Below are 19,379 nucleotides of genomic sequence, written 5' to 3'. Positions count from 1 at the left end.
CACCTAGAGCTAGCTTCTGCAGCCGAGGATCAGACCGCCAAGGTCCCCGCCTTCGGCTGCCGCCCAGCTCACTGCACACCCGACCCCTTTGGCCCCTCTCACTGGTGGTGGGTCTGTGGGAGAGGGGTCCCATGTCCCTTCTTCGGGCTGTGCCCGGCCGGGCCCCATGGGTGAAGGCCCGGCCACCAAGCGCTCGCCTCCGAGCCCCACCCCCAGGCCTGGCCGCGTCCGGGCAAGGGACACGAAAAACCAATTATGTTGCTCGTCATTGGGGTCTTCTGAGCTACCTTTTGTCTGGCCCCTCCCCCGGGACCTGTTTGCCATGGGAGACCCTACCAGGGGCATAAAGCCCCCGACAACTGAGCTCCTGGGGTCATTGGGACACGCAAACCCCTCCACCACGGTAAGGTAGTAGCTCAGGGAGGGTTTATACGTACCCGGTTTTTTTTAAAAACAGAGACATTAACCATTGTTTGCACCCTCCGTTTAGACGCAAACGGAGAATTCGCCCCTGAAAACGATGCTTTTTAAAAACTCCGGCCAGAGTGGAGATTCTGGAAAACTCTGTTCACACGTTTGCATGTAAACAGAGAAAAACGGAGATTTGGGGAGCCGGAAACTGCTCCTGGGTTAAATGCGACATTGTTTATAATATACAGTCTATGTTTACAATCTATGGTGATCATGGATGCATGCAGAATAGCAGTTGCATTTATGCTGGTGCAATCCCTTTGTATTTGTTTGCATTTGTAAATACAAGTGCTGTACTATGTGGAGGAATGAAGCGACGTTGTTGTTGCTATGCAGGATTCTGATTGGCTAACGTGGGTTTGAGCTGCTCTTGACAGCATACTGTATATACCTATGATATATACACGGGTTAGTGTAAACGGAAACTTTTCTGAAACGGACTGGTGTGCGCGCAGAGGATGAAATGTCCGTTTATGAAAATAGCCGGGCACGTGTAAACGTAGTCTAGGTCAGTCACTTTAAAGGAATATGAATATGAATATTTATGCAATCACCAATGTTACGGCCTTAAGCCGTCTGCATTGTTTCTCCCCTTCCTGTTTTACATTATATAAGTATTGAAATGACATTAAGTGTCACTTTGACACTTAATGTCAAAGTGACTGAAATCACTTTGACATTAAAGAGTTGTTTTTTGTAAATTATCATTATTATTATTTTTTTTTTAAAGCCAAATTATATTGCCCATGATTCAATTTATAAAAGCAATAAAAGGGGAAAATGTCCATGGGGGTGAATAGTTTTTAAAGGCACTGTAGCTGATACCACAATTCAGTGGTGCATGCTAGTGGTAGTCCCATAGTAAATAATCCTTCATTCTACAGTTTCCAAACATAACCGAGCATGAATTGAATTGTAAAAATGCAAAACAACAACAAAAGGAGTCTTTTCATGCATGCATTTAATAACTCTTTTCTAAAATGTTTTTGTTTATAAAATATATACAGAATATCATGACAGAGGCCAACAAACATGCTAACCAGACATAAATATACAAAGATGATTCTCATCCACTCGCCCATCCAAACACATAACAAGCATCAGTTATCATCATTTGTTGTTTGGCTGTGTATCAAAATCTTTTGCGTGATCCTGTTCGACAAATCCAAACAGTTACTCTGTGGTGGAAGCTGTGGTTTATATAAGTCCAGTTCTTCTTTTTTTCCCAGACACACAAATCTGTACAGAAATGCTGTCATTGTGTTTTGTTTAATTATTGCTCATTTGTTGCCAAAAAGATCATTCACGTGTATCCATTTGCTTATTTCAATTTCAAGACAGTCATTCACAATCAGGAATACATCAGGAAGGAGGATGCCTGGAGTAGTGAAGAAATTATGTATACGAGGCAGAGGCTTAGGCAGCAGTGGACACTTCTGTCTTGCTGGTTGATACTGAGGTCTCATCCTCCACCATGCCACCCATCCCAACAGCGCTCAGCATGCAGTTACGGAACTGAAAAGGAGAACAGTGACAAAGGTGAGAAGATTGTACATATCTCAAAAGCAAAATAATTTATGTTAAGATCATGTTGAGTTTAAAAAAGTAAAACATTTATATTTGATACATTAAGGTGTACTTCAGAACTTAAAACACTGTTTCTAAACAAAACATTGAGTTTATGGAGTATATTAGCTCTAATTTGAGAAGTTTGCCTTTTCTGTAGACATTTTTGATAATGATGAAGTCTGAAGTCATAGGTCTCGTATCATGTGTTTAGTTCATTGTTAAATGAAAATCAGAGATGCAGACTATAGTCACTGTCAAAGTTGGTTACTTACTGATAAGATAGTATCTATGAAGGGTTTATAAGTTTTTATTTAATGGTCTTAAGCCATTAAAAACAACCAGGTTTGTTCTCTTTAGTTGATCAGGAAGACTCTCCATTTAACTCTCATTTAAGATCATTTAACTCTAATTTTCTGGACTAGTACTGCAGATCAATTGGCTAAATTCATGTATTAATTTATTGAGATCTCAAGATTTGGATTATATTAATTCACTAACTTTTGTCATTGGCTTCATAGAAAGTGAGAAAGTCTTGAAGCTTCATTAACTGCAGATGATGTCTATTACGATGAATTAAGAATTTATTAAGATAAATAACAGAGGAAAGAGTTTTCGCAACCTGGCAACCCAAATGTTGTTATTAATGGCTTATACCTGATCTATAAAGGGTTAATAATCAATATAACGCAAGACTATGTGTGTGATAACATAACTGACAGCAGATTTTTAGAGCATGCTGTATTTAATTGTTCTGGATTGTTTCAATAATAATAAACATACATTTGCATGAAGTAAGCGTATGTGTCCACCATGTTAATAAGAGTATTAAAAAACGATCTGAATATACCTTTAAAGTACATTTATTAAAAAAAAGATTTAAATGTGAGATTAATTTGCAATTGATCGCGAGTTAACTCATGGCCGCCATGCAATTACATTTATTTAATTGATTGAAAGCCCTAGTTTAAACTTTTTTGAAGACATATCAGAAAGAGAAATCCTTTGTTCCTTTGAAGAAGAGTCAGTTTCTGCAGTGACACCAGCTACAGCGCAACAACTGACCTGTTTGTTAAACAGCACATAGATGATTGGATTGAACAATGCTGAGCTCTTTGAGAAGAAGGCAGGGACAGCCATGGATACAGCTGAGAAAGCAGCTCCTTTGTTAAAGAAAATCCATGCAGCAAAGCTGGCATATGGAGTCCAAGCCACCAAGAATCCCAAAACCATCAGGATGCACATGCGTGTCACTTCCCTCTCAGCCTTCTGGGTAGATTCTGAGTCCTGCTGCTGAGCTGCAGCCTGAAATGTGTTGAAGGGAAGACCAACAGAAAGGTTAGTAAGATGTGCACTTGACTGCAACAACAACAGTCCATATCATTTTATTTTGTGTTGCTTCAACCCCTTTAAATATTTCATTTTTAGTTTTGGAGAGTGTACAGATGTGTTCAGTTCAATATGAGACTGTGGTGGCACAAATTAGACTATGGCGGGCCGCCACAGTCTATATCATTAATGGGAAACACTGCCTTTAGATGTTATCTAATATATTTAATATCTACTTAAAAGTTGACAATATATTTTGAAGAAAGCTGTATTTTGATATTCTAGGATTATTTTGGGATTTTGTCTACTTTAAAGCAAAAGAAAAGCAGAAGAAAGAAAAATAAATAGATGAATAGATAATAGAAGTGGACATTTTGCAAGGTAGTGATTAAAAGTGATGCACAGATGAGTTTATGTAGAGAATGTTGAAGGATGGACTAACATATCACCTTACATGAGCTTGTAAAATATAATTTAAATAAACAATATATAATAAGACTTACAGCTTTGACTGTCAGCACAAGGCTTCCATAGGTGAAGAAGATAGTGAAAACTGGAAAACAGAAGTGGCAAACAAACATGTATATGACGTATGACTCGTTGTTGAAACCTGGAGCCATAGTGTAGTAGTCAGGTCCACAAGAGCACTGCAGACCCTCAGGGATGTACCTGTGTGACAACAAAGTGAGAAATCAGTCAATAATGTACAATAAATGAGAGTAGAGACGGAACATGCTGTAGATTTGAAATGTAATAAAAGAAATTGAACCCTTCTAACATCCAGAGGTTCACTCCTGCGATAAACACGACAGAGGCTGCTCAAATACTCACAACAGCAATGGCTCATGTTCAGGACTGGCTCACTGATTCATGTCTTTCTTTCAACATTAAGAAAAGTGTCTGTATGAGTTTTGCTAAAAGGCAGCCAAATATTGATCTGATGTCTTTCTGGGACTGGAGGAGCCTGCTTTGATGAGCGAGTTCAGATACTTGGGAGTCATCCTGGACTCGACACTCTCATTCAGGAAACACATCAAAAAAGTGTCTAACTCTGTCAAATACAACCTGGCAAATTTCAGACAGATCAGGAATTCATTAACCAGCAGTGCAGCTTTGATGTTTTTACACTGTATGATCTTCTCACATATAGACTACTGCTTAACGAGCTGGTCACTGGCATGTACGACAGCACTCAATCCAATAGAATCTCTCTATAAAAAAGCCTTCCATAGCTGCTAGACCCTTAAAAAACATAATTTTTAAAGTTTCCATCATTTTAAAACTTTTAGGTTTGCCTGTTTTGTGTATATGGTCTTGCTCCACTGCCGCTGAATGAATTCATAAGGAAAAGGACTCTTGTGAGGAGACTGTGAGATTCCCCACAGGTGCACCACGTATGGGAGGAACATGTTGTCTGTTGTGGGGGCGGGGGGCAGTTGGAATAGTCTAACCCTGACCTTAACCCTCCACAATAAGGGAATGCTCAAATCAAACCAAAAGTGCAACCACTAACTGGACTTGAGACTAATTGAACATTACTTTTTATTGTATTGTTATGTCCTGTCTGGGTCTGGTGTCCTTATTGTATTTTATATATTTATTTGCTGTCTCTTTTATTTGGATTTTTTCTATTTATCTATCAGGGACTAAGGATGCAAATTAGCATGTTTACAGAGATGTTTAAATATCGATGTTCATTAATGTGCACTGTCCCTATCCAAAAATAAAGCATTTATTATTATTATTTAATAGTAATGAATCTACTTTTAATTTGTACCTGTAAAAGTAATTTTTGAATAAATATGTTTTCTTGCTCAAGTGCATTTTCCTTTTATTTAGTAAAATTCTCAAAAAAAGGCCTCACTTTTTCTTTCCTCTGTAACAAAATCTCTTACAGACAGCACTTGCAGCTTTTTGTGTCAGACTGTTGTAGGCTTCAGTTATGACCTCAAAGAGCCAGTCATCAGAGCAATATGCTCAGCTGACAGCAGGGACCTTTCTTTACCATCTATTTAGTCTGAACTAAAGCTACAGTTCTTTCTTCAGCTGCACCTTTGTTCCCTCAAAATACAAATATCAAAGTGATACTGATAATCCTGTGAAGTGCGATGAAAGGTTACAGTCTTGTTCCATATTGGTTTGCATGATTGATACTATAACAGTCTATGTCTATTAGAGTCAGCTTGACTTTTCTGCTCATTGTTATAAACCGGCTCAGAGCCTGCAACAAAAAATGGGAATCACATGAATAAAACATCTAACAAAACAAAAAAAACATTTATTATGAACTTAATTGAATTAGAATTATGTTAATCCGTTAAATCAGTCATGAATGCCCAACATTACATCCAACATGTAAAGATGGAACAGCCATCTAAATAGATTTCTTCAGGGAACATGAAACATGGATTTATGGTCAATGATAACACTTGAGCCCAAGTACGCCAGAGTTTCCAACAGGATTGTCTGCAACTAGACAAAACACCAAATCTTGCCCTTACAAACCCCAGCTATCCAAACCACAAAACTGGAACTGAAGATACTAAACCAAAGTAGCCATACAAAAGTAGTTAGTTCCTCTAACCGAAAGCACCAAGGCTTACAAGCCACCAAAACGTCCTGAGACACAGGTGCCAACACAAAGGGGACCTTGCTAAATGAGAAAAAATCATACACATACAAAAGCATGAACTGTTGTATCTTCTACCAAAGCTGACAGACTCCAAGTTGTGACTCCACATTCCAAATGAAAACAGTCTCACTATAATAAAAAGTCCAGGTCCCCTTTTCTGAAACAAATTGGGTAAGTGTTAATCCTGAGGCATGTTACATTCGCACGCAGGTATAAGTTTTAGGTACAATGGCTCAGTACAAGCCATTATTAACCCTTCCCAAGAGACTTTAAGCATTAGTGCTGGCACCATAAGTACAACACAAGGTATCAGCCTTGTATTGCCACCATCAAATCCAGACCCTCCCCAACCCTGTCTAACTGACACCAAAAACTAACCACCTCCACTTAACCCTAGTCTTTGTGCCACTACTTGTGGGGGGATCTTATGCACTGCAAACCACTGGGGCAGAAAAGCAACTGGAAAACCTGCAATCCCTCTGCATCCAGGGACAACTGCTTTACCCACGTTTGCAGCCACACTAGATATTTACATGACCAATCCCCTGATGGGAAACCTATGCATTGCAATTCAAATGGCAGTTGAACTACAAACAGGCAAAACAAAGTTAGCTGAATAAAACCCAAACAGGACACAAGTACCATTCCTCTACTTACAACCCCACCAGACAATTCTTATCCCAAAACCAGAATTTAGGGAAGAAAATAATATACAATTTCATGTGTTAAACAAAAAACATGCCAACAAGGCCTACAAACAACATTCCCAAGGTTTAAGCAAAACAGGCCAATAAACATTGTTACAAAAACCCTCATTGTTACACTCAAGTTAAGCTTTAACCGTAGCAAAAAATGTTTAGACAAGGAAGGAACGACTGGAAGGAAGAGATTGAGTAGCAGAGCAGTCACCTAAATAGGCTGAGACTCAAACTATGAAAGTGCAGGCAGTTTCCCTGATGTACTCTTTAGTCAAACCCACTGGCGCCTGAGCCAGGAAGCTTAAGCAAAAAGGGGAGGGAGGGATGTCACATCATCCCTTCTCAGGCAAAAAAAAGCTACAGGCACAGCTGTGAGAAATGTCACCAATGCTACATCCATGTTTTACTATCTCAATATCTGTCCTCATAATGATTTCTGAGGCTTTTAAGTGTCTTTAGCCCTATTTGGGGTGAAATGTCTTGCAAAGATTCAGTTTGGTGAAGATATATTTGAATTACCTGGACCAGCCAGCCAGTGGAGGGGCAGCACAAGCCATAGCCATGACCCAGGTGAAAGCAACTCCAGCTCCTGCATGAGTTCCAGTGAACTTGAAGCTTCCCATGGGTTTGCAGACAACAATGTATCTCTCAACAGCCAGCACCACCAGAGACCAGAGCGCAACTTGACCTGAGAGGAAATTAAAGAGAAGCAACAAAAATGTCTGGTTAAGATTGTTGTTAGATAAACAGCAGCATATGGAAAACAAAGACAATACAATGTCAGCAGTGTCATAAAACTACAAGCTATTTCATACCTCCCAGAGTGGCCATGAATCCCTCAACTGCACAGCCCAATGGTCCAAAAACAAAGTAGCCGTTGATGGCAGTTACAAAGGTGATGGTGAATCCAAAGCAGACCATGACCAATCCAGCCAGAGCCAGGTTGACCAGAATAAAGTTGAGAGGTTGCCGCAGTTTCTTGTTCTGAGCTGTGACCATCAGAGTCAGAAAGTTGATGGGGAAGCCAGTGCAGATGAGGAAAAACATGTAGACAGCCAGCAATTTGAACAGGATTGGATCCCCCAGGTAGTACTGTGGATATTCGAAAGGACTCCTCACAATCCCCGTCCTGTTATTCATGGGGATGTAGAAGTTCTTGCCTTCTGTGCCGTTTTCCATGTTCTTTGGATGTCAGGGACCGATGGGTGTAGTCTTCTCAAAGCAATGTCGAACCCCTCTGCAGTTAATCTCAGGTGGTGTGAGATTTATATGGTTCAATAAGTGGATTACAGAGGGATTGAGATTAGTTCTTGCGTCTAAAGCGTTGGTAATTCATCTTAACACCGGATGATGATCAACACCTTGACGTGCAGCAACACCTTGACACAAGTCACATACTGCAGTTGTAGTATGTAGTCTGCTTGAATTTCCACAAAAGCTTGATATTTTTCTTTTCTATTCAATACTTTGGTTTATGCATGTGTTTATTATAAATGAAAAAGAGAAAATCAATTTAAATCACAATCAAAACCTTTAATAACTTATGTTTTAGTGTTATTATTATTCTGTTATGTCAGTGTGTTTCTATTGTTATTCAGTTATCATTTTCACAGTAGTTTGACTTTTAATGAAGAGAGAAGATTCTTTTTATTTCAATTTTAAAATGCAAGAAAATTTGCACAATTATGAAAGCTGACACCATCAATATAAAGTAATATAAAACATAATTTGAATGATATAATATCCCTAAATTGCCTGTGGTGATTAAGCTCTTAATCAAAATTGATGATGCTTCACACATACAGTACATTTATTTATACAGTATGGACAAACAAGTTTTTATACTTTATTTCATTTAAAAATAAAGTTAAAGAATTAGGTTGAAAGTAATTTTATGAATATGAACTATATGGACCAGGCAGTGTGTTGTGTGATGATAAGCAGTGTTATGCCAAAATAACATTAATACAGCAAAGTAGAGACTCAACTGAGGATTAAGACATAAATAACCACAGTAGGCCCTGAAGTACTGCAGGATACACTAATGAGTGCCTGTAGACCAAGAGGAGATAAAGGTTAATACCAGATCAAACCCCCAAATGACATACAAGCAAGATGAAAGAAGGGATCCTTTCTACCATAGGCATAGATTTGTTCAGTTTCTTCCTAATAAAAACTTATGTAACCCTTAAACAGTCAGGAGTGGAAAATGCCATGTGATAATCATTCTTTTTATTTACTTTGATGTCTCATTTGCACCTAAGTAAACATTTCCACAAATAATTGCAAAAAAAAATGTTTGCATATTTTGGATTTTATGAGTTGTATCTCCACCAGGATATGTTGCCCCTATTAAGGTACCAAAAATGTATGTATCTTCCCAGTGCATGTTGCATGTTTAAAGATTAATGTTGGTTCCCCGGAGTTATCTGTGCTTTCTCGTCTCACAGGTAATCTGGGTCTGTAGACCCAGATTACCTGTGAGACGAGAACACATAGAACACATAGAACCTGCTCTATGTGTAAAGTGCCTTGAGATGACTTTGTTGTGATTTGGCGCTATACAAATAAAGATTGATTACAATTTTATGTATGTCTGTGTTTTTGTGATTATTTTATTTTATCTCTGATATTCCTTGTACTTGTATAGCAATATTTATGTATTGTTAATAAAGTTATGGAAGAAAATATCCCTACCACTATCAAGGTGTTGCTGAGTTGTCTCCACCAATATTTTTACTGATCTCAAATCTATCCATTTTAATTCCATGTGTATCTGCAAAAAATCTGCATAGCCACAACGTCCTTGGTTCAACCTTTGTTGACCATCATTCTCCTTTTCCTCTTATTTCATCTCGCTCTCTAGACTATCAACTGTGCAAAAAATACTAAACTGCTTTAAAAACTGATAAAGTTGCAGATGAGCTTCACTTTACCATAAAGTTATACATTTTTCATAATAGGTGTGTTAAATGAAACAGACATATTTGGATGCATGCATTTATTTACCTACATTTACAATCCTGTAAGCATTTATAAAATATATGTACAATCGACCAAGAAAATCAATTCTGGCCCTCAAAAAATAAATGTAAGTGCTTGTACATTTTTAGGAAGATGATGATGGTCAAAATAAAATGAAAAAAAGAATCCTGGCATTAATGGGACTGGACTGATAGCCTGACAGATATCACAACACATTCTGTTACTGAAGCAAACAAGCTTTTTACTGTTGTGAGAAGTCATGATGAAGTACTTGAAATAATGCTCCACTTTATGTGGATTGAAAAAGAAATGGTCAACATAAGAGAAAACTGGTGCTTTGCATGCCTTACATACTATACAGTTTAAGAAGGTTTTGAGGTGACTTGTAGTATCCTACTGTGTTCAGATGTGAACACAGCAATATGTGAAGATGAGATACGTCTTAGGAAGTAGTGGACACTTCTGTCTTGCTGGTTGATACTGAGGTTTCATCCTCCACCAAGCCACCCATCCCAACACTGGTCAGCATGCAGTTACGGAACTAAAAAACAAGAATACATTGTACAATTAGACAATGAAGAATCATTAAACACTGAACAAAAATATTACAAATCGGGTAACACTTTATTTTAATCCCCTGGTTTAGCATTTATAGCAATTAGTGCTTAGCAATAAACATACTGAAATTATAATGTAAGTGAGAAAAATTTAATTATTTTAATGTTTAATTTAGTGCTGTTTTAATTATGTTTATATAGACATGAATGATGTCGTCCCTCTGATGGAGACCACATAATGCTGATAAAATCCTTGGAAGAAATTTAATCAATCTTTTGTCATCCATACTTTTGTAAAAAATCTGCAAGCTCAACACTTTTTTAACACATGTAGAGATTATTTAAAACTTGTCTGGTAAATAAATGTTTTATTATATTTTATAACAAATTGTGAGGATTTTTGTAATGTATAAAAATCATAAAAGATTTAAATATAATTAAAGCTATGGTATACTCTGTTATTAATTTATTAACAGTTTATACACAGTTGCACATACTTCACAGGAGAAGTTATTACTGCTGACAAATGCATTAATAACCACTTACACAGCGGGTTAAAATAATTACCAAAATGGTAAATAATGTACCTGTTTGTTCATGAGCACATAGATGATTGGATTGAACAATGCTGAGCTCTTTGAGAAGAAGGCAGGGATAGCCATGGCTGTAGCTGAGAAAGCAGCCCCTTTGTTAAAGAAGATCCATGCAGCGAAACTGGCATATGGAGTCCAAGCCACCAAGAATCCCAGAACCATCAGGATGCACATGCGTGTCACTTCCTTCTCAGCCTTCTGGGTAGATGCTGAGTCCTGCTGCTGAGCTGCAGCCTGAAAATTATATCATCAGTTTTCTGCGTTACCAAGTATGATGAATGTTTTCTATGCATTCAAGTATAGTGTGTTGGAAATACTGTATGCCATCCTATAATTCTGATATGCTTAAAAAATATTAATTATTTTAAGGTAAATGTCTCTTACCGCCTTCACTGTGAACACTAAGTTTCCATAAGTGAAGAAGATGGTGAAGACAGGAATGCAGAAGTGGCAGCTGAACATGTACATGACAAATGATTCGTTGTTGTAGCCTGGGGCCAAGGTGTAATAGTCGGGTCCACAGGAAACCTGAATACCCTCGGGGATGTACCTGTGAATGCATGACACGCAATATAAAATGTTTGTTATATTGTATAACTTTTTGTCTAACATTATCAAGCACATAGTCCTGTGGGACCGTAATTGTGAAACCTGTCATATTGAACATGTAGGCCATTGTACAGTGAAAACGTCCAGGTGTTACTGTAATGTTTGTTCAGAGAAACAGGATGAAAGGGCTGAAACATTCCTTTTTCAAATATTATTATAATCAGTAGGTTGTGTGGGGTGCATTGGTTGTAACGAATGATAACTGATCCCCATAATATCTGCAAAGGCTAAAATACCAGAAACTAAGATTGCACTTAATTTAATATGTAATATCTGCTGGTGTGGAGGTCAAAAAGTTAAAAAGCAAGTCAAACAATTCCGGGGGGGGGGGGGGGGGGGGGGGCTATAATAAGTAAACATACCTCAACTGCATGTTATAATTGACTAATATGTAGAAAAACTAAATATATAAATTAGTTTGTGTAAATAAGTCCAACCGACCAAGAAAGGGTAGGGTTTCTTCTAACTTTGTGGTGTAGATAAAATGGCTGACCTGGATCTCAATCCAGTTGTGTCAACACATCACCACATCTGACTGATCAGGTTAATGCATAAAATGTATTAATGACAGACCAAATAGAAAGAAGGTGTAAGACCACAAAAATGCCTTACTGGACTCCTTCCAGTTGTGTCACCACATCAGGTTGCAGCTACAAGATTACATTATTTTAAGAAAGAAGGGGAAAAATCTGATGTTAAAAGTGTTCAAATCAAGGACTTGTCCATTCTGCATGGTACTGTCTCTGATGTGGACATATTAATAACAGGTCATATGATCCAATTTGGGGGAAATTAGCTCCTTACCTTGACCAGCCAACAAGAGGCGGAACAGCACAGGAGGCAGCCATGATCCAGGTGAATGCACATCCTACTGAAGCATGGGTGGCTGTAAATTTAAAACTACCCATAGGTTTGCAGACCACAATGTATCTCTCAATAGCCAGAACCACGAGAGACCAGAGAGAAACTTGACCTGTTGATAAGAAAGAGAACAGAAGTTGTGGTGAGAACCTTCAAATACTGCCATATGTTACCAGCTTACAGCTTTGACTTAAACTAGTATATTCATGTGATCAGTCATGAAATCTTATGTTACTAGACAACCAATAAGATATCAATAAAATATTTGTGATACTGTCAAATGAAAATCAATGTTCTTTATGTTTACCTCCAAGTGTAGCCATGAATCCTTCAATAGCACAGAACAAGGTTCCCAAGGAGAAATAGCCCATCATTGAACTATAAAAGCAGACTGTGAATCCAAAGCAGACCATGATCAGTCCAGCCACTGCCAAGTTAACCAGAATAAAGTTGAGAGGTTGCCGCAGTTTCTTGTTCTGAGCTGTAACCATCAAAGTCAAAAAGTTGATGGGGAAGCCAGTGCAGATGAGGAAAAACATGTAGAGAGCCAGCAGTTTGAAAAACCATGGGTCTGCCAGATAATATTGTGTATAGTGAAATGGACTCCTCACAAGCCCTGTCCTGTTGTTCATGGGTATGTAGAAGTTGTTGCCCTCTGTGCCGTTCTCCATTTTTGCAAGTAAGGTTGCGATGCAGGTGGTACTGTAACTATGGTTATATAGCCCCCAGGGCAGATTCACAGTGGATCAAGAAGATGAGCAAAGAGGATTTGAATAAGAAATCAGCCTATAATCTGGCACAGTATAATCACTTGTTACCAAAGAGAGCTGCGCAGGTTTCCTCTTTTTTATTTTTTTGAAGGATGTGTTTTTCTTTGGCACAATTTATGTAAAATAATTGTTTGTCTGTTCTCTCTTCTCTTGAAATTTTATCTCATTTCGCAAGGTACATTTTTACTGCTATTGCTTTATTCCAACATTGAAAAGTTGTACCAGCAGATAATTTCTGCTCGTTAGCAACAAATTCCTGTTCATCCATCCTTATCCACTTCAATGTATAATGTGATTTGAATGCACTTCTCAAATTGAACTAAGTAATTACAACTGAACAAAATTTGTTTATTACTAAACACCATTAAACCAATACTCTGACTGAAAGCTTTAAGTTGATTAGTCAGTTATCCAGTTAGTTTGGGTGCACCAAGCAATTTCTTAACAGGATTTCAGAGTGCAGGTTAGTTTATCAAGTCAAGCCAGACTGCGCTGCTGCTGTAGCACAAGATGATAGATAGTTCTCAAAGAGAATATAACAAAATGTGTAGTGTGATTCCTCTACCTTTGTTTCACTTAATTCAGAACTTTTTAATATATAATAATGCTTTAACAGTATTACCAAATCCATTTATCTGAGAATGTAATCTGATAAAAAAAAATGTAGTAATACATTTATTGGTAATGCTCTGAAGTCCAAATTGTTTCATGATTATTGCAAAGGAATCATTTGACACGGTTCTAATTTGGTTAACTCAGCTACATTGAACAAAGCGTATTCTAAATGTATTAAATGGCCTATAATGCCTAAACCCTAGCCTAACTCATTTCAAAATCATAAGCAAAATTTATCCTGTTGACAGAGTTTCTAAAAAAGATGTTCCTTCTGCAATGAAGACAATGAAACACTGGAACATTTATTTTTTCAATGTCCTTTATATCACAATGTTTTTGGTCAGACATTAAAAATTGGGTGTCACTAAAAATTAAAGATGTTCCATCTTTTGAACTATGTCATAATATTTTCTACATGGATGATTTGGCTTTTTCTGTTTCAGACATTATTAATATAATTTGATTACTGGGTAAATATCATATTCACTGCTCAAAATGGAGAAACTGTAAGCCCTGGATTTATTAATGATTTTAAGATTTTCTTTTCATGTCTCAAAAAAATTGAAAAGAACAAAACTGCAAGAAAAATAATTCTGGACATTCCTCGCTATTTGTTATTTTAATTTTTGACTTTCCTTTCTTGTCTCTGCTCTGATATCTTAGTTTAAATGCCTAATTTACATGGAAACTTATGTGCACTGTTTTTGTTTTGTTTTGTTTTTCCTTACATGAATCCCCCAATTTTTATATTGTATTTAACTTTGATATGTTATTAATATCTTCTTGAGTATAGTAGTCTGTATTTTTTCAATTTTCATTAAAGTTCTGAAAAAAAAAGTCTCTGTCAAAAGTAACTACCTAGAGCGCCCCCCTGTAGGCTTGGGGCACTTCCCCTTTGGGGGACTGGTTTATGCAGCGCTTTTTCTCTATGCAGCATTTCTCTTAATGCAGGTGTTTTCTTGATTTGCGTTGTTTTTGTTTCTTGAGGCGTGTTTTTTTATTTGCAGCCCGATTTTGTAGTTGCATTTGTTTTGACTTTGTGTTTTGGAGTGTGCATTGTTTCTATACTTGCAATCAATCAAATTTGCTGATATATTTGATGGAGCTTTTACATTTCCTGAACCGGTCTTTAACAATAATTTAAATATTAAAACAAAATTTTAAGAGGGCTTGATTTTAGCCAGGGAATGAGTCAGAATGGTGAGCTCAAGTGGTATAACACAAAGATAAAATTGTACATCATCTACATAATGTTGAAATTCAGAAGTTCTGGATCGTTTTCATAACCATGCAGGCATGTAGATGTTTGTTCTACAGTCAATGGTCAATAGTTCATTATGCTTGCATTATGCTATTGGTACATCAAACAACAACAAAAATACTGCTCTTACAATCAATTCTCACATCAAAATGTGTAATAACTACATTGGTCCACATCTCAAAATGTTTTAATTTTACAATAATGGCCCTAAAATTGTTGAGATGCCTATGGTTTTTTGGCCAATACTTGTACATTGGCCTGTCATGTGACTGTCATGTTTCTGTCTACTCAAACAAAACAAAAAATTGCTGCCATTCCTTGTATTATTCAGTGAATGTATATAATCTTTAGTTTGTTAGCTATTATTAAGAGGTTTGCATGCAGAATTTGAAGTTTTGTGATTGGCTGGCATGCTGTTCGCAAGTATTTCCATTACTGTCACCATGTTAAAGTTTGCTTTTTAATGATATCTTTAACATTTCTCAACACAAAAACACAAAAGTTTCCTTGATAACTTAACAGTTATTTGGCTGCCAGTTTTAATTATTTCTCCTTTGATTTTGAGAAATAGTTCTTTTTGCAAGTTTTTGATAGCCAGTAGCCTAAGGAAGTGCATTGTTTTTGGTGGACTTGGTGCATTTCACGAGAAGTCACATGGGTTGTCAGTGGGCTTCAAATTGCTGCAACCCAAATCCAAATGCCACTTTCACTGTTAGGAAATTGAGTTTTTTTGTAAAGGTCTCAACCTGGAGAATAATATACACTGCCTGGCCAAAAAAAAAATCGCCACCAAAAAAAAAAGGTCACACACTCCGCCTTTAGCTTTGATTAAGGCACGCATTTGCGCAGTTTCAATAAGCTTCTGCAATATCACAAGATTTATTTCCGTCCAGTGTTGCATTAATTTTTCACCAAGATCTTGTATTGATGATGGGAGAGTCGGACCACTGCACAAAGCCTTCTCCAGCATATCCCAAGATTCTCAATGGGGTGAAGGTTTGGACTCTGTGGTGGCCAATCCATGTGTGCAAAGTAGGGTTGTGAATATATGGTCGTAAAATTATATATCTACTGAATATAACAAATATCTGGATGGTCTATGCTAAGAAAAACATTTTAAGTGCATATGGTATGTGGAGTTTAGTTCAGATCTGGAAGGCTCGAAGGTTCATCCAGTAAGGAGATTACTGTTTAGTCAAGGAGAGGAGCAATGTTAAAAGTCTCACTCTTGTTTGGACTGTGGTTATATTAGATTAACCATGAGGTATGTAACCGGTCTGTGACCCCTGCATTGGCACTAAATACTGGCATTGGATGTAAATTGTGAAATGCTAATAATCCAATAATTAATAATTCAGTATCAATCTAATTACTAGACATACTGTACTTGGCTGTACCTGTATGTAATGTACTCTGCTTGATCTAGGAATCGCTGCTTGAACTTTAACATAAATTTCTCTCTGAAGATGATTATGAGTGAACTTGCTCTAAATTAGAAAATAAATTTCAAGATCAGCAATATTTGTCTTGTTTATCCAGGGAAATTAGTCATGCAGTACAGATAAATCAACAGCAGGTAATTTTCTTCACTATCATAGCTGTAGCTGTAGCTGAGATAATCCTCTTTTTAAAGTCAGGCTGAAGAGCATCCATCATCAAACAGGTTTCAATACCCTACATGAAAGATCAATATGTCCAGTATAATAGGTCAAACAATACAATCCAATGTGCTTTTTTTGTTTGATTGTTAAATTCAGTTAACACTTACTTCAGCACGGGAGGGCCCTTGTCAGAGCATCAGCTCCCTCTGCACAGTTTGACACTGATGCACGTAACTTTTTTTTTTGCCTGGCTTTTCTTTTTTTTTTTGCCTGGCCCTAATACTCCATCGTAGCATATATACACAGTAAAGAAGAATTTCTGTATTCTGTGGGAAGGTGTCTGCATTGCATGCAACAGCCCTTTGCATAACATCACTTATTGCTTTCTCCCACAGAAATCTGATCCATCAGATCCAAAACAGGAGGGTCTTACTTATAATTATAATGTCATTATTATTTTTTTGTATTTACATTGACACTTAATATGTTCTAGATCAGTCATATAATATGTCTTCCTGACCTACTAACAGTTCCTGTTTGTCGCAGGTAAAGCACTTCCTGTCACAGTTTCAGTACATTCAGTGTCCACAGTGTGTCCAAGTGTGTTAAGTACCTTCCTAGCTGTGAAGCAGAAAGCTCATCCCAATTAACTGTTGTTTACATGTGACTTGAGGCACGAGGCAACCACCCTTTTGATCTAAGCTTTTTTACACTTTTCACCTCCTCAGGCTTATATCTCCTATCTTCTATTTCAATCCCATTTAGAGCTCAGCTTTCACATCCTAGTTGTACCAGAAATCACATTTTTGACCTTTCAGCCATGCTAAAATTGGCTTTAATGCCTTCATCTTAGTTTTAATTATAATTTATTACTACAGAGAATGTTATTTTTTACTTGTGTGTGGGTTTGATTATCTATCTATCTATCTATCTATCTATCTATCTATCTATCTATCTATCTATCTATCTATCTATCTATCTATCTATCTATCTATCTATCTATGTATCTATCTATGTATCTATCTATCTATCTATCTATCTATCTATCTATCTATCTATCTATCTATCTATCAGTCATACATATCCAGGCTGTTTCAGTTATAATATTGTTTGCAGTCATTTTACATTTATATAGCCTTAATATGCATTACATTATTGTTTCAACTACACAGTATACATGATCATATTTATCTAGATAACTGCATGAACATGAAAACAGACAGATATCAGCCAACACTACAGTACGTTTGACTGATTGCTTTACATTGCATTAGAGGCCTCTACACACTAGTGCATGCTAAACAGTAAAACTTCAAAATCAAAACAAAAAATGAGAGGAATAAAATGACAAAATATATTTGACCTTCAGTCTCTGTCTTGAGAGACAACCTGAGGACTTTGACCTCTGGTGCCAGTATGTGACAACTGTAATCACTTTTGAAGGCTATGTGAATTGAGGGAGACAGGTGTCACCTATAACGTGAGTGCTGATGCCCAGACAACCTACTCAACATCACCGAATTGCGTACATGGTGTGAATCCAATTTGTGAGGACTGAAGATAAGGGCCAAACCCTTCCGGTTTAACAGCTTGCTGGTGACAATTTTTGGATGCTAAGCAGATAAACACAATCTCCTTAGTCTGGAAATCTCCCATGTGGGTAATAGCATACTTAAGAAAGCTACGTAACAGATGGTATTCTGTTTTTACATTGAGGGCATTACCACACAAGCTTTTTTTAAATCATTATAATTTGCACATCACACTTACTCACTTTCTGTGAGACAGTGTGAACAGTTTGAATATAAAAATGGTTGTTGTTCACTGATATCTCTATTACATACCAATAAACCATTACAGTGCTTGGCTATGGGAACTCTTCATTCGCCCCTTGGGCGCTGCAGCATGTTTACTTGCCAAAAGACACACACTCATAGATTAAAGCAGTGAGAAGAATGTATATTTGTATATGAAGGTCACAGTAATTATGTGTCCCAAACACACTTCTGTTGACTAAATGATCATTTATGAGTGTAATAGAATCAGTTAGTAGTTTGAAATGAGATCCACACAACAAAGCTCAGTTAGGCCATGCATGAATAAGATTGTGTATGTAAAGCAGAATGTATGAGTACCTATAACCTGAGGTGGCTCCAATGACCTCTTTTGTCTCTTTCACTGAAGATCATTCTCACGTCACTCAGCTGAAAAATAAATATTAAAGTGTGTATTTTATGCAGTTGAGTAGATTATAATCTATGAGTGTAATTGAGTCAGATAGTTGTTTGAAATTAGATCTACATAACGAAGGCTATGTTAGGTCATCTGTGAATAAGATTGTGTATGTAAATTATCATCGTTAATGTTGTTACTGTGGGATGAATCAGCTGTGGTAATCAGAAAGTATGAATACCTGTAACCTGAGGTGGTTCCAGTGTATTCTTCAGTCTCTTCCAGTGGTGATCATTCTCACGGCGCTCAGCTGAAAATCAATTATTTCAAATGCGTTTTTTATGCTGTTGAGTATAATGGATTATAATTTATAAATTATAATCCATGAGGGTTGTTGCATCAGATAGTTGTTTGAAATTAGATCCACATAACCAAGGACATGTGTGAATGAGATGGTGTATGTAAATGAGAATTATTAATGTTGTTGCTGTGGAATGAATTAGTTTGATAGGTAGGTATTTTATTAGCATGGTAATGCTAGTAGGTAGGTAAGACAGTGAAGCAGCAATATGTTTATGTTTATTAGTAAATTAATTGAAATATATGCATATATAGGCATGAAAGGGTTAATCAAAAAAGTATGAGTACCTGTAGCCTCA

At 37.0% G+C, this 19,379-nt stretch overlaps 2 protein-coding genes across 3 annotated transcripts; both read right to left on the bottom strand.

The window, feature by feature from the left end:
• Positions 1–1,887: 1,887 nt before the first annotated feature.
• On the bottom strand, positions 1,888–7,875 carry LOC128355725 (green-sensitive opsin-like). The gene is made up of 5 exons (XM_053316056.1): positions 7,512–7,875; positions 7,216–7,384; positions 3,870–4,035; positions 3,103–3,342; positions 1,888–1,986 (listed from the first exon to the last, which is right to left on the bottom strand). Exons 1-5 carry the CDS (start codon positions 7,873–7,875, stop codon positions 1,888–1,890), a joined length of 1,038 nt encoding a protein of 345 aa, XP_053172031.1.
• A 2,248-nt stretch (positions 7,876–10,123) lies between these two features.
• Positions 10,124–13,702, bottom strand: LOC128355724 (green-sensitive opsin). Of its 2 annotated transcripts, XM_053316055.1 has the most exons (6): positions 13,694–13,702; positions 12,609–12,966; positions 12,245–12,413; positions 11,216–11,381; positions 10,826–11,065; positions 10,124–10,222 (listed from the first exon to the last, which is right to left on the bottom strand). In XM_053316055.1, exons 1-6 carry the CDS (start codon positions 13,700–13,702, stop codon positions 10,124–10,126), a joined length of 1,041 nt encoding a protein of 346 aa, XP_053172030.1. The 2 variants fall into 2 exon arrangements, with proteins under 2 accessions (XP_053172030.1, XP_053172029.1); XM_053316054.1 differs by lacking the exon at positions 13,694–13,702 and having other exon boundaries at positions 12,609–12,972.
• Between the last annotated feature and the right edge of the window lie 5,677 nt (positions 13,703–19,379).

This window comes from Scomber japonicus, chromosome 3, assembly GCF_027409825.1.
Source record: "Scomber japonicus isolate fScoJap1 chromosome 3, fScoJap1.pri, whole genome shotgun sequence".
Classification (NCBI taxonomy): domain Eukaryota; kingdom Metazoa; phylum Chordata; class Actinopteri; order Scombriformes; family Scombridae; genus Scomber; species Scomber japonicus.
The sequence above is the reverse complement of the archived record's forward strand: the minus strand, read 5'-3'. Positions and strand labels throughout refer to the sequence as shown.

Coding starts and splice junctions, on each gene's coding strand:
- LOC128355724 (XM_053316055.1), bottom strand. Junction 12,414..12,608: donor ATTCATGGCTACACTTGGAG/GTAAACATAAAG, acceptor TCTTATCAACAG/GTCAAGTTTCTCTCTGGTCT. Junction 11,066..11,215: donor TAGTGTTCACAGTGAAGGCG/GTAAGAGACATT, acceptor TATAATTTTCAG/GCTGCAGCTCAGCAGCAGGA.
- LOC128355725 (XM_053316056.1), bottom strand. CDS start 7,875: ATGGAAAACGGCACAGAAGGCAAGAACTTCTACATCCCCATGAATAAC. Junction 4,036..7,215: donor CCACTGGCTGGCTGGTCCAG/GTAATTCAAATA, acceptor GTTGTCACACAG/GTACATCCCTGAGGGTCTGC. Junction 1,987..3,102: donor ATGTGCTGTTTAACAAACAG/GTCAGTTGTTGC, acceptor TCTCCTTTTCAG/TTCCGTAACTGCATGCTGAG.